This window comes from Colias philodice, chromosome 15, assembly GCF_061535455.1.
Source record: "Colias philodice isolate Cphi_HAF_F1 chromosome 15, ilColPhil1 Martin Lab GWU primary, whole genome shotgun sequence".
Classification (NCBI taxonomy): Eukaryota; Metazoa; Arthropoda; class Insecta; order Lepidoptera; family Pieridae; genus Colias; species Colias philodice.
The window spans coordinates 8,412,920-8,428,172 of record NC_143100.1 but is presented as its reverse complement, the minus strand read 5'-3'; the positions used below and the strand labels follow the sequence as shown (position 1 = coordinate 8,428,172).

At 34.7% G+C, this 15,253-nt stretch overlaps 1 protein-coding gene and 1 long non-coding RNA gene across 11 annotated transcripts in view; both read right to left on the bottom strand.

The window, feature by feature from the left end:
- Positions 1 to 1,207, bottom strand: LOC149482405 (uncharacterized). Its single transcript, XR_016316736.1, has 3 exons — positions 936 to 1,207; positions 748 to 809; positions 1 to 673 (listed from the first exon to the last, which is right to left on the bottom strand). It is a non-coding gene; the product is annotated as an uncharacterized LOC149482405 (long non-coding RNA).
- A 3,628-nt stretch (positions 1,208 to 4,835) lies between these two features.
- The window catches only part of OtopLa (proton channel otopetrin-like a), a 44,034-nt gene continuing 33,616 nt past the window's right edge, over positions 4,836 to 15,253 (bottom strand). For 4 of the 10 annotated variants that reach the window (XM_089703715.1, XM_089703719.1, XM_089703717.1 and 1 more), the window contains exons 4-16: positions 13,123 to 13,307; positions 12,827 to 13,038; positions 12,473 to 12,556; positions 11,762 to 11,876; positions 11,482 to 11,642; positions 11,230 to 11,395; positions 10,966 to 11,136; positions 10,510 to 10,863; positions 9,935 to 10,151; positions 9,018 to 9,302; positions 8,359 to 8,596; positions 7,856 to 8,023; positions 4,836 to 7,555 (exon numbers count right to left, since the gene is read on the bottom strand). In XM_089703715.1, coding sequence (XP_089559841.1) covers positions 7,415 to 7,555; positions 7,856 to 8,023; positions 8,359 to 8,596; positions 9,018 to 9,302; positions 9,935 to 10,151; positions 10,510 to 10,863; positions 10,966 to 11,136; positions 11,230 to 11,395; positions 11,482 to 11,642; positions 11,762 to 11,876; positions 12,473 to 12,556; positions 12,827 to 13,038; positions 13,123 to 13,307 — 2,497 coding nt within the window. In that variant the 3' untranslated portion in view covers positions 4,836 to 7,414. Of the gene's footprint in view, positions 7,556 to 7,855; positions 8,024 to 8,358; positions 8,597 to 9,017; positions 9,303 to 9,934; positions 10,152 to 10,509; positions 10,864 to 10,965; positions 11,137 to 11,229; positions 11,396 to 11,481; positions 11,643 to 11,761; positions 11,877 to 12,472; positions 12,557 to 12,826; positions 13,039 to 13,122; positions 13,308 to 14,293; positions 14,715 to 15,253 lie in introns of those variants that run through there. The other 6 variants (XM_089703724.1, XM_089703723.1, XM_089703721.1 and 3 more) reach the window with 6 other exon arrangements.

The following is a 15,253-nucleotide window of genomic DNA, read 5'->3' as shown; positions in this document are numbered from 1 at the left end:
TATTGACGCATGTATTTATTTTTTGCACTCTATTATAATTGTAATTATTCATTACAAATAATCAAAATAAAATAGCCAGAACAAAGTTAGGCCCTGGTAGGGTAGGTAGGCAGGTACAGCAATGTGAGACGAACACTGGCTTATTTATACCAATAATAATGTATTATAAACATTAAATTAAATTTACTTTCTAACAACAAAAATACATAATATTAGCTAATGTGAAAGCGAATCAACCAATCATCCCACAAAAATGAAATGTGCACACAAATATTCATCCAAATCGGTTCATGTCATTAGGAGGAGTGACTGCAGCGCCATCTTCCGGGCCCAATTGTGTTTCCAGATCACCCAGGAACTCAATTTAATATACTTACACAAAATTTTTCGAAATGAAAACTCACATTACTATGTAAATATGAATATAAACCTGTTTTATTACTAAGCAATTTCCCGCACAGGTGTAGTAAGTATAAATGAAATAAATATCAACATCAAATTCTTTATACAACATACTTATCTACCACCTTCTAAGAAATGTAATTCTTGAAATTATTTCGTATTTTTTTTAAATATAATACTACTCCAATGAGCTCCTGTTCCATATTATGTCCGCCATACTTCCACTAAGTTCACCATGATTTTTTATTTCTTTGCACTTTGTTGCTTTTTGCTAAAAATGGAATCATGCGATAAAACCAGTAGAGCTTTGATAACATACATTTTTGACTGAATAAAGGTACTTACGAAGGAGTGGATTCACATTGTGAACAATCAGTGGGTTTATTTTCCTTCTGGATTCCGGATTTCTGAACAGATTATTTATGCTATAAATGAAAAAATCTTACACATTCGTTATGTACTTAAAACAGGGGTACATATCAAACATCGTCTATAATACAATTATCATCAAATTTAAAATAAAACCAACTTACTTCATTAATTTGTTCCAATTGTAAGCATTCTTTTTCCTCCAACCTTTATGTTTCTTCTTCTTATTTTCTTTATTGTCCCCATTTGTCTTATCGTGTTGTCACCCTTTTTTACGATTGCGCGAGCGACACAAGTTCCCCGTGTGACGGCCGTAGCGGGAATGACTCGTGCAGCGATCGGGGTAGGAAGGTACAGGGCGGCTCTCGCTATATTGGCTGGTCGCGCGCTAATTTCAAGTATTTCTTGTTTATTTCAAAACCATCGCATATTTCAAAATTCTAACACGGTAGACGTATAGGTTGTATATTTTATAGTTAATATCCAAAAAGTCGTAACTTTACGTTTGTTATTTTGAAGATGCCAGAGATTAAAAAAAAATAACAATGATAACTTTGTATTTTTTTTCTATCGAGAAAATATCATGGAATCATGTTTCTAAAACGGTAGACGTATTGTGTTACTATTGAACTTTCTTGTCAAGAATTTTCATCACGACAACTTTAATAATATAAAAATTACGAAGGTTTGAAAAGGGCCGTAAATGTTAGAAAAAATTAATTCATCACCTTAACGTTGAGTATGTTTGATATCCATCCGTCTTTACGCTTTTTCGATCAGGTCACGTGTCCTGAAGCGAGTTTAAGATTTTATACCCATTACAGAAAAAGTGCTCAACGCCGCTAAAGAAGTTTTCACTTCAAAAATTGGATATTCCATTCAAAAGATATTATAATGAATTTTTAAAAGTGTCAATCTACAGAAAATATTATATTGTTTAATACAATGAGCAGGCGTAGTGCGGGACGGGGTGAAGGTGATTTTCATGTGACCTATAGTCCGACCTAGACTTTTCACTGTCACGATATGGCTATCTATGCGGGTGAAACCGCAGGGCATTGCTAGTACCTAATAAAAAGGATAGAGGTCAAATTCTTATAACCACAACCTTTTTTGTTCTACAAGGTTCACTATTACCTACAGCTAAATACCTACAACAATAACGTTAACAATGTTATATTTAAGTATATCTATCTACTTATAGTCCATTGAATGAGTCCCTCCAAGGGGGGTCTAGAGTGCGTGAGTTAGTAACGTAAGATGTTTCTTCGGAAACATGTCAAGAGTCCCTAGGTAATAAACATACTAAAACCCCGGGCCACTAGGAGGAGCCCCGGAGTGGGGGGAGGGGGGAAATGGGTCCATTTTTTCATTTTTCACTTAAATCTCAAAAACGGTACATGTTAGAGAAAAACTTTCAAGGAAAAGTTGAAAGGCCATAAAATTATCTACAAGTTGTACCTGAATCATTTTTTCCTATATCTTACCGTTTCTGAGTTATACGCAGTAAAACATGATTTTGGCTCAAACAATTTCCACATCAATCGATCAAAAAATATTTCTTTCTTCCAAAAAACTCAAATGTGCAACTTGTGACCAGTACTGATAGATTGCTCTTAATTAGGTCTATAATTGGTAAAATAAACACATTCCTCCATGGAAGCCTTTAGGAGGAATCGATTGTAAAAATATTATATTAGGGCAGTTTGAGTTACTGAACTTGATCTTTTTATTTTTTTCTTCCAAAAAACTCAAAAGTGCAACTTGTGACCAGTACAGATAGATTGCTCATAATTAGGTCTATCATTGCTAAAAATACCAGATTCCACCACGGAGGCGTTTACGGGGAATCGAATTTTATCAGGGTAGTTACGATACATGAACTTTTTATTTTTTTTCTTCCAAAAAGCTCAAAAGTGCAACTTGTGACCGGTACAGATAGATTGCTCATAATTAGGTCTATCATTGATAAAAATACCAGATTCCACCATGGAGGCGTTTACGGGGAATTGAATTTTATTAGGGTAGTTAGTTAAAAAGTTCATGTATCGTAACTACCCTAATAAAATTCAATACCTCCTAAACGCCTCCATGGTGGAATCTGGTTTTTTTATCAATGATAGACCTAATTATGAGCAATCTATCGGTACCGGTCACAAGTTGCACTTTTGAGTTTTTTTGGAAGAAAAAAAATAAAAAGTTCAAGTTCAGTAACTCAAACTACCCTAATATAGTATTTTGACAATCGATTCCTCCTAAAGGCTTCCATGGAGGAATGTGTTTATTTTACCAATTATAGACTTAATTAAGAGCAATCTAACAGTACCGGTCACAAGTTGCACTTTTGAGTTTTTTGGAAGAAAAAAATAAAAAGATCAAGTTCAGTAACTCAAACTACCCTAATATAGTATTTTGACAATCGATTCCTCCTAAAGGCTTCCATGGAGGAATGTGTTTATTTTACCAATTATAGACCTAATTAAGAGCAATCTATCAGTATCGGTTACAAGTTGCACTTTTGAGTTTTTTTGGAGAAAAAAAATAAAAAGTTCAAGTATCGTATCTACCCTAATAAAATTCAATTCCCCGTAAACGCCTCCGTGGTGGAATCTAGTATTTTTATCAATGATAGACCTTATTATGAGCAATCTATCTATACCGGTCACAAGTTGCACTTTTGAGTTTTTTGGAAGAAAAAAATAAAAAGATCAAGTTCAGTAACTCAAACTACCCTAATATAGTATTTTGACAATCGATTCCTCCTAAAGGCTTCCATGGAGGAATGTGTTTATTTTACCAATTATAGACTTAATTAAGAGCAATCTAACAGTACCGGTCACAAGTTGCACTTTTGAGTTTTTTGGAAGAAAAAAATAAAAAGATCAAGTTCAGTAACTCAAACTACCCTAATATAGTATTTTGACAATCGATTCCTCCTAAAGGCTTCCATGGAGGAATGTGTTTATTTTACCAATTATAGACCTAATTAAGAGCAATCTATCAGTATCGGTCACAAGTTGCACTTTTGAGTTTTTTTGGAGAAAAAAAATAAAAAGTTCAAGTATCGTAACTACGCTAATAAAATTCAATTCCCCGTAAACGCCTCCGTGGTGGAATCTGGTATTTTTATCAATGATAGACCCAATTATGAGCAATCTATCTGTACCGGTCACAAGTTGCACTTTTGAGTTTTTTGGAAGAAAAAAATAAAAAGATCAAGTTCAGTAACTCAAACTACCATAATATAATATTTTGACAATGGATTCCTCCTAAAGGCTTCCATGGAGGAATGTGTTTATTTTACCAATTATAGACCTAATTAAGAGCAATCTATCAGTACCGGTCACAAGTTGCACATTTGAGTTTTTTGGAAGAAAGAAATATTTTTTGATCGATTGATGTGGAAATTGTTTGAGCCAAAATCATGTTTTACTGCGTATAACTCAGAAACGGTAGGATATATGAAAAAATGATTCAGGTACAACTTGTAGATAATTTTATGGCCTTTCAACTTTTCCTTGAAAGTTTTTTTCTAACATGTACCGTTTTTGAGATTTAAGCGAAAAATGAAAAAATGGACCCATTTCCCCCCTCCCCCCACTCCGGGGCTCCTCCTAGTGTCCCGGGGTTTTAGTATGTTTATTACCTAGGGACTCTTGACATGTTTCCGAAGAAACATCTTACGTTACTAACTCACGCACTCTAGAACTTTTTATTCAATGGACTATTAAGTATATATAAAATTCTCGTGTCACAATGTTAGTCTGCATACTCCTCCAAAACGGGTGGACCGATTCTCATGAAATTTTCTGTGCATATCGGGTAAGTCTGAGAATCGGCCAACATCTATTTTTCATATGTACCACGGGCGAAGCCGGGGCGGGCCGCTAGTCTACTTATAATATTATTATCTATAGTCTATATTATCTATTCCGTAGTTATTAAAAAATAATGGAGCATATTTTAGAAATTACACAATATCAATATTGAAGTTTTCAGTAAGCATGAATAGTATTTATATTGACAACATTTTCGTTTAGGCAAAAAATAAAACAAACAATCTCTTAAGTATTTAAAGGTAATTTATTCAAATAGACATTTATATTATATACTTTAAAGTAGAGATTCCAAACATTTAAATTTTTTGGTATCTAATTTAACATCGAGAAAACCACATATCCGATAAATAAACCTAAAGATACAAATGTCGGTACATTTTCCAAACGTTAGGTACACAGTAAATATCATCTACAAAATTGAATAAGTTAGAAATAGTATAGAATTATAAAAGGGCTTACTAATAAGTGTTTAAAATTATCGGCAGTGATAAACCAAGCCAAACACGCATCGATTTTAGAATCGATTTTTATCAAGTAGCCTTCACAGAAACAAATGCGATCGGGCTCTAAAAATTTTAACTAATTGAAAATTTTCTTCTTTTTGTGTATCACTTAAAATAACTACATTCACTCGCATCTCACAAAGTGAGCACACATCACTCTCCGAAACTATAGCAATCAAATACTAAAATTAGAAACAATAAATATAGTATAAATAATGTTTTATGAGCTATTTTTACAGAATCCGTAACATAACTATTATAATTATTAATGATATCGGGCATACATAACGCCTTCGTTCATAATATCGTAATAAATATTAAATAGGTACCTATAGGTATGACACCTATGTGTAAATAATATAGACAGCTTATAAAAATAGATTGCACTTATAGATCGTTACGAAAATATTATTTAGGTCAAATTATTTCCGATGCAACGCAATTTTACATAACATTCTCAAACATCACAAATTTAGTTAAACACATTAGCGGAGATTGAACGCAATAAGGAGAACTCTTTCAGCAAATACAATAAACACTTCATTTTCTTTATTTAGGTATATATCAAATCTCAACACGCTAAATATAGTGCTTATAAAAGATGAGCGTTGTATTAAAAAAATTGTTCTTTTTATGGCCCCTTGCAATCAAAATATTTTTAATTAACTTTCAACTTGGTAAAGCAGATTTTGTAATACCTTCATACTGCAATCCGCGTCATGTTTTGGTGTTTCTATATTTAAGTACTTACTTAGATTAAGACAATTATTTCGATACATCATCTAATCCATATAACTATATTTTCGTACGTAACATTTATAACTCTACGAGCTTATCCCAAATATTATGTTGGCTAATAAATTTTTGAAACATTAATATATCAATAATTACTATATTTTTATCCTTATATATTTACTACAGTGTTTTAAAATGGAGAACGTCTCGAGAATCATTTTTATTGTTAGCATTGACGGCCTTTGTTTTTCTTATTGGATGAAATACCATAATTCTAGTAAATAGAATAGTGTAATTCGATTCCACTTGTTTCATTATTTTATCAAGTTTGCATTCTTAATATTATCCTTAATTCTTTTCTTTCCTTTTGCAATTAGCAGCAAAAACCTGTTTATTTTATTTAACCGCATGAATTCATAATAATTATTCCTTAGACATAGAATTATCGTAACTCCACGTCATAACATTTAGATGTACAATTAGTTGTAGTCAATGATTTCTTAAATGAGCCTTTTAGTTTTACGTAATTTAATTTTAACGACATGAAATTTTGGCCATCTGTGTCGGTAAAGACAAGTGTATAACCTCTCTAACATTTCTCAAAACAAAATATTGTCAAATTTGATATAATTTTTACCCATGGCACTCAAACGAAGGAGGGAACTTTTCACAACAGGTTGTACAAAATTTTGTATTTTAATAATAAATCGCGCTAATTTTAATATTTTAATTGTACAAGAATGAGCAACGTACGTATATTTTGTCGTGTTAACAATTCTCATCAGTCTTGAAAAGTAAATATTGCAACAGTAAAGATAGTGGAATGTAAAAGAAAGTGAAACACACTGTAGGTAAATATGAGAAATGAAAAAATGCGTGGATACAAAAAGGTATAACTATTCTAAGCCACAATAAAGTTTTTATTGAAAGTCTATTCCTTGACGAATTTATTGAACCCTTTTAAGTAGGCGGCAAATGGAACACCGTAAAAATTATTCATACATGTCAAGTTTGTTAGTCATTTTATTCATTCATTCATGACAGAAATATGACTGTCCCATTCATGATTATGCTTTTATTATCGTAGTGTCTCTTCAATACATTGTACCGATCATTTCCATTGATAAATCCAAATTAAGATTTCCGCTGCATTGATTAATTCTTAACAGCTCCTGACGAATTATCCCTTCTCTAACATGTCTTACTCCACGCTAAATTGATATTCGAAAACATTCAGAAATCCGGGATTACGATTAAAGTCATACTCTAAAGCTGACACTCTACCTGCGCTACGATATCCAAATACTAGTAAGATTGAAAGTTGAAATTTAAATCTAACTACAATATTGCTGTCCCGGATTAGGACGAAATCGGTACGAAACCCTATTTTTACGGGCATAAGATCACTTTCACATTGGCAATAACAATTGGACATAATCGTTGTAAGGGTGAGTTCAAAATCGTGAAATTCTGAACTACTTTTACTCTACTTTTACTTTTTGCTTGGTATCGTCAATATGAAAGTGTGTTTGAACTAAATCCATATTAAATGGATGTTAGGTTAATTCATTCAAGACGAGCTTTGTAGCTTGTCTTCCAGATTTCGGCTAGAGTTACGGCCGAGTGGAAACGATGGAAAATGCAGAGCGGTAGAGTGAAACGTTGGACCAAAGACCAGGCGACGAAGCCGTAGAAGTCGAGTTGAACCTGTAACGTAAAGATGCTGTAATTAGTAACTACTTACTATAAAATGTAGGGTGTAAGGAAAATACATGTTTTATGTATTTTATGTTTTTCAAATAGAGTTTCTGATTATAGACTATATTATTTGCAATGTGAAAGACGGTATTTCTAAATGATGACTCAAACTTGTTTGCAGACGGAAGTTCATGTCATCTCTATTCTTAATGTTTGTAGTAAATGGTAAAAAAGTAAAAACTGGAAACACCACATCGACACGTCCGCTATGAGCAGCGGCTGCGGGTCGACTGCAAGCTACACACTCACCGGGTTGGCCAGCACCTTCTGCGCCTCCACCGTGTAGATGAGCCACATGGTGACGTTGCATATCAGCAGGAAGGTGACCGCCTGGCGCGCGGGCTTGCTGCGCTCCTGCTCGGGCAGGTGCACGCGCCGCCGCGACACGTCCGCTATGAACAGCAGCTGCAGGATCACCTACAAGCGAGAAAAAGATTTCAAATAAATTTAGAAAAACATAATCGAATTTTAGGCGATGTCTTTAAAAAGAATGCTTGAAACGAAGAATTTACGAGAGTAGGAGAAATTCATTCACAAAGCACAATATTTTGCCTTAGAAGTGAACTTAATAAGAGGTCAGGTATAGCAATTGCAATAGACACAAGAACACAGTAAAAACCAAGAGAATCAATAAAATATAACAGAAATGAATAGTCAAAATTATGCCATAAATCGTTTATTTCTTGTTTTAAAAACTCTTATTTTTATATGCAATATTAATATTTTCAAAATGCGATAGTAAAGTAACTCACCTGCAGAACGCTTAAGCATCCGGTAATCATCACAAGCAAGTTAGGTTCGTGTGTGAAGGCTCCCATCCCTCCAGCGATGATGCTGAACACGGCGTAGGTAAATAGTCCAAACGCGGAGACACGCAGTAGTATGTCATTCAAGTCCGATTGTTCCTCAGAACGGAACTTCAACGATTGTACCCTGCGAAGAGGCTCGGTACAGGAGGGAGGATCTGAGCTCCATTTCATTACTCTACCACTAATTCCAATAAGGTGCAACCAAACATGGTTAAAATTGAACACGGGAATTTGTTAATCACAAAAGTGACGATGTGAACGATTGTGTGGCGATTGAAGTTAAAATTGGAGCCGTGTTACAAGGATTCAGGATCAGGTTAGAATGGGAGAGGAGGGGAAGAACAAAAAAAAACAATGAACTAAAGAAACTAAAGAAACGTAAAAATATAAACAAATAAAATTTTATAAATAAAAGAAACACTTTATCCAAAACATGTTGGGGTACCACATGCAAGTAATTAATTAAATTAAGTTAAAAAATGTATGACTTCTATTGACTTGGGTAATTTATGGTCACGTAACACGTTTAAAAAGTATTAAATTTAAAATGATGAAATATTTAGTATACTTAATTCAAAAACTTAAACTAAAATACTACTTACCGAATAAATCCAATCAAAATGGCCAAAATCGAGAGCACCATCAGCGCGCAATGCGACACATCTGCTAAGTAAATCGACAAGCGCTTCAACTCCTGGTGTCTAATTAGTACGAAGAACAGAATCAGGCAGATTAGAGACGCGACGAGAAGAAGAAGACCACAGAAAAGACCCTTGGATGCTCCAGCGCAATCTACTCGGTTGCCTCTCTGAGCCGCCGCCAACGCCGCCGCCCTGCGGGACAGAACAGCTTCCAGACGTCTTTCCAGATCTTCGTCGTTGGCGACGCTGCAACCAAACGTGTATTGTCATGTGCTATTTGGGTGACATTTTTAATACTTGATGAAGATTTGATTTTAAATTTCGACTGACATTCAAACAATGAATAGAGTTAGTGCGTGGATGATTTAACTACTATGAATTTATATGATGTACAACTTATTTTTTTTAATGTAGACAAAGTGTTGTTTTGGAATTTTGAAGGAAGTTCATGAAGTTTAAGCTCGAAGTAATTAATGCCAGAATGAAAACATAAGAGATAGAATATAGAGATATTAGCAGATATTCCAGAATCGTTTCATTAGAATATTTTATTCCGTTATGATGTCTATTTTTTCGTTTTATAGAAATTTAAATACGAACTATATGGAAACTTGTTAATGGATCTACTACATCTACGAAGTTAATCAGGTCAGTCTTAATCTACATTAATGGTTACTTAAATACTAAGATACAGGTTTGGTTGCATTAGTCACAAAGAAAATTTATGTCAGTTTATTCACACTAGGTCACATTAACCTTAACATTTATGTTTTTAGAGTTTATATAAATTTAAGCAAGTAGGTATCAATGTTTTTGGAATGTATCCTATTGTGAATGCATATTATGAAATGAGGATGAATTTAATCTATTTTACTAACCTAGGATAGCGGCCAATATGCTTCCACATGACGTAAATAACAGCAGCTCCAATAAGCGAATATTCAATGATGAAAGGGTAAAGATAAGGTGCGGAGTCGGTAACAATTGTTCCCATTATTGGATTCCTTCCACATACCGTTGTGTTATCAATATTGGCTATCAAAGCCGCTGGATTCAGACTATCGAAAGATTCAAATATCTCCGTAGCGTTGTTGGCTGAAAACAAAAAGTATCCATTGTACGTCTATAATAAGTTCTAAGATGGCGCATTAAACTACTTTGAGCATAATATAAATGCTTAACATAGATTACAATGAAAATAGCCTATCCACGTTTAGAAGTTCGATGATAGCTTAAAGTTCAATAAAATCTTCACATAACCCTTTTCTTCTTAGTCCTTGATAATACCATCCATGCCACTTCATTTTACAGTCGAGGCCAACATAAACATGCTAAACGAAATGAAAATATCTACAATGAATAACGTGCTAATAATATACGTGAACAATAGCTGAAACCGCAAATAAAAAGTGCTACTGCGTGGAACCAAATGTTAGACCGGAGACCGACAAACCTGGTGAATGTGGTGGTTCATCGACTCGATACGTTTCAACACTATTGCCCCATTCATCTTTATCATATACCGGTCCTGGAGTCGAAGCCACAATACTTGAAACCGTACTAACAATAGGTTTCACAGTTGATGAATAAAGCCATTGGAATACTTCCAACATGGCAGTTTGGGTCGGAGTAGGCTTCGTCTCAGCAGTTATCGGTGTATACGTAGTTGTAAACGGATTATCATTCGGCCAGGACCCTCTGACCCCGTGGTTTTGGTTCTCGTATCCTATTGTGCTCTTAATAGTGTCGATGAATTTTGATTTGGGAACGAACCCACCAGCAAAATTGTTATATGGAGAATGAGTTGCTGAAAATTGTTAGTTCATATTTTATTTATGTTAATGTATCGTCATGCATGTTAATATGAGTGGGTGGTTGATTAGGTTAATTGGGTGGTAGTTAAGCTCACTTGTGGTAGGTGTCGTTGTTGGTGCAGAAGTGGTTGAGGTGACCGCGTTAAGCATTTGTTCACCAGCATTTTTAGCAACTGTTGTTGCTGTTGAAGCCACTGTCGTAGCCACCGTAGATACAGCACCAATCACTTTGCCCGAATGTCTCAAGGTATGCTTTCGAATGACTTCTGCAAAGTTCAGAACAGTTTTTACTGTAAGTTTGGATTTAAAAGAGCAGAATGTTTTAAGGAGTAATGTTTGAAATTTGAATAATATATTACTTCCAAGTACGCCTTCTCCAGGTAGTCCAAAAGGATTCTTGACGTGGTAATCGGTTATTTCCTTCAGAGACTCTAACACTAGTGTGCGTATCCATACACAAATATTTGTCGCCACCACGTGCATAAGGCCAAAACGAGCGATGACTTTAAATCGGTGTATATTCAACTGAAAATCAAATTAAATATCTATTAAGATACTTATCTATTTAAAAATATTGTTTATACAGATTAAATATATAAGTTTATACCAACCCGTGAATTCATGAAAATGAAATACATTTGCATGAAGGTGAAAACCATTTGTAAGACCGGGTTTACTCCTTTCAAGATAAGGTAGCATGGTGAGTCCAAAGGCAACTCGAAGAAAGTTCCAAACTCCAAACCGTTGTAGATCATTGTCCCCAAACCAAAAGCTGCAAGTTAAAATATAAAATTTATATAATTACTTATGTGTTCATTGTGACTTATAACTTTTAAGTAGTTACTATAACTTTTAAATAAATATATATAATCAAATATTTTATATTCTTACCAATAGCTCCAATTCTCAAGAAGAAACTTCCGTGGCTATGATCATTCTGCGATGTTTTGCGCCTGCGTACTGGACGAGCGACGGGCCCTGCCTCCAACTCCACAACGTCTTGTTGCTATGTCAGAAAGCAATACATTGTATAAAGCATCTAAATCTATAAAGCTTTGATACAAGGACAATAAGAACAAAATATATAATTATTGAATTTAATATTCCATCACTTTTAAATACGGGGAAGATACCGTTATAACCTATTTCCGATCTGATATAGAAATTGTTATTCATAAAATATTAATATTGAAGTCATGAAAAAGTAGGTTATGCAGCGTGCTTGTATAATAATGCAAGATTCGTTTCGCTCTATTCAAAGACTAACAAAAGAGGAAATTTATGTTTAAATCACGTTAATGTTTTCCTATTGTAAAATGGCAAGTAAATGCAACGTTTAAATGCAAATCGCTGGATAACGGTAACTTTAATTCATTATAAACTGTATTAGTATAGTAAAATTTATGTTAACGTTTTAATTTCACAGGAACAATAGTGGGTACATTGTCGTATTTGATAAACGTATTTTGATTTTGGAAGCAAAGGGGAAATAGCAGATAAAACACACAAGCTATGCATGATTGCGGACGAACTACACAGCACATCCAAAGCGAACCAAATGATACACGACAATTCAAGCAGGATTCTTCAACCAAACCTCACCTGTTCGGTGGTATACAATTGCGCCATTTGCATTTGTAATTGTTGTTGTCGAACTTTATCACGCATCTTACGGGGATACACCTCCTGCCCAAATCATATGGAAAAAACAAAAGAATAGGCAGCGTAAACAAAAACAGGGATCATGCGGCCACATCCTATCGAAGCTCTATGTCTTTGTGTGAGTAAAAATTGCAAAAGTGCGAAAACAAAAGATTATTTACAAAATCACAATACTTTAAAATTTTACTTTAATAACAACAAATGAAATGGGATAGGGCGTAATTTATAACTATGGGTATAAGTGGATGTGCTTATGATGTGCTGTGTATGATGTTATTACTAATAAATTCTTACCTGGAAGCTCTGTTTCTTGGTTTCTTTGGCAGATTTGTCTTTTCCATCCATGTCTTTGTCCTTGGACTTTCCATCTTTCTTGCCGTCTTTTTTCCCATCCTTGCCATCTTTACTTTCTTTATCTTTGGTTTTCTTTTCTTTTTCTTTCTTCGGCTTCTTTTCCTTTGGTGGTGGCTTCGGTTTCGGAGGACTGCCGTTGCAGCATGAGCTCTCTATGGATAAAAATATTTTCTACTTCATATCGATGACCGGTACTACGATATTTCTTATGATGTCTGATAAAACAAATAACAAACCTTGTAGAAGGAAGCAGAAGACGTACAGCAGGAACAAGATGCTCATGCCGTAGAGATATGTGAAGAAACCCTCATAGTAGTAGAGGGGCAAGTTGTGTGTTATGACATCGCTGATAACGTACGCGATGCACACAACGACCAAAAGTTTCGCATAGATGAAACTTGAAATGATGAAAAGTGAGGTCCTGAAAAAAGAATAAAACAATTGTTTAACAAAACAGTCACGGACTTTTTAAAAACTTTAAATAACTTCGTCAGTTTATTAAAATAATCTTAATCGTTTCATTCATTCAAATTTCCCTTTTTTTTCGGAAAGTGAATTAAATTTCCGCCTTCCGGGCTGATATAAAATTCATTACTGCATCAAAGGACACCGGTAGTAAATGAAATATTGTATGTACATTTCAGATTTCGTTTCACAATTTCGCAATGAAAGTAAAATTCAGAAAGTTTTCAGATAAGTTCAGTGCTTATAACTGTCCTGTTTTTGTATAAATTTACGCCCGACTGTTGACCTAGTTGCACGCGCGCGCTTTTATGTAGAGTAGGTAACTATATATTTTGTTTGTTTTTATTATTATTATATAAATATTTTATACATTGCGGCTAATTTTAATGCATGTTCATGAATAGGAATTTTGGAACATGTCTGTTATAAAACGTTCTACAAAGTTTCATGAATGCTCTATTGTTTTAATTATTTAAGAATTTAAAGGAATTTATATAAAACTGTTATTTTAATAGTTATGGAATTGTCACCAGTTTATTATGTGTTAAAAATGAAGGGTTATAATATTATGACGATGAGTAAAAAAAATAACAAAAGTCTCATTTTAAGTATACGTCGCCTTCTGTGAGTAGGTAGGCAGGACCTATTTTTTTTTTAAATAATGTGTTTTTTACATAAATGAATTTCAAAAAATATTTAGGATAGTTTTATCAAGGAAATATTATGAATACTAAATTTTTATATTATATTATTATAGTTTTAGTTAGTAGTTTACTCTTCTAGAAATACTCAACTTTAATCATCCCTTTATTTTTCATCACATAACTTGAAAATTAACCAACCATTTTTTTAATACAATACTACCAAAGAGTGAAAATTACTAATTACTAGTACTAAAAAGAATAATGAAAAAACTAATCGTAAGCCCCAATCAGCACGTACTTCTTAGACGGCTTCGGTTGAACGCACTTCAGTTCCATCTCTTTGTTAGCGGTATTATGCTTTTCGGCGATCGCGATATCGCTGCCTTGCTGGCGGTGCTGCCCCACAGGCAACGTTGCCATATTATCCACGGATTCCAGTTCCACCGTCGCCACTTTCACCTCAGCCTCCGTAGGCTGATGCTTATCCTTACCCATCGCGAACGGTAACGAGCACTTCACGAGATTACGGACATCTTAAGTGTGTTCAGGATTAAGGACAAGGTAAGGGTGGGATTCGCGAGGAGCACTTCGATATAAAAAGGCTCCGGAAGCAAGAAGGTGCGGCTTCGACTCGCTACCCGCGGGTCGAGTGTGCCGAGAGTTGCGCAGTAATGGATGCTGCGCGCATAGAGCTCCCGTAGGGGCGGCAAACACGGACGCACCCTTTTGCGATATTGCACTCTTAATATCGGAGGGTCGTATTACACGGTGGCAACTGGGGGACAATATAATAAAGGGACGTAGTGCTTAATGCAATGATGTCTAGAAAAGATTTAATCAACTGTACTTTTTGTTTCAAGGTTTTCATAATTTAAAAAAAATATATAATAGACTCTTCTAGTTGCATTGGAAATGTTATGATAACTCAAAATTGATAAACAATTTTATCAGTTGTATCGTAAATATGAATAGTTCTTAAAAATGTATTGTTGACAACCCTAAAGCCGGGCGTTACGCGGTCGATAGAGGCGCGTCTCTCCCGGTAACTTTGGGAGGCTGCGCGAGCGACCCAGTGACCCGGCCTTTACTATGAATACTTCTAACAAAAACCTCCATTACTTAAGTGCCATACCACGTCTGCGATGCAACCCTAATGATTCATAATATAATGCATACGCACGTGTGTCATATAGGACGCTGGTCGAGAAAAAAAGCAGGTCTCAAAGGATGAAAGGCGATGCGCATGCCCGGTCCTGAT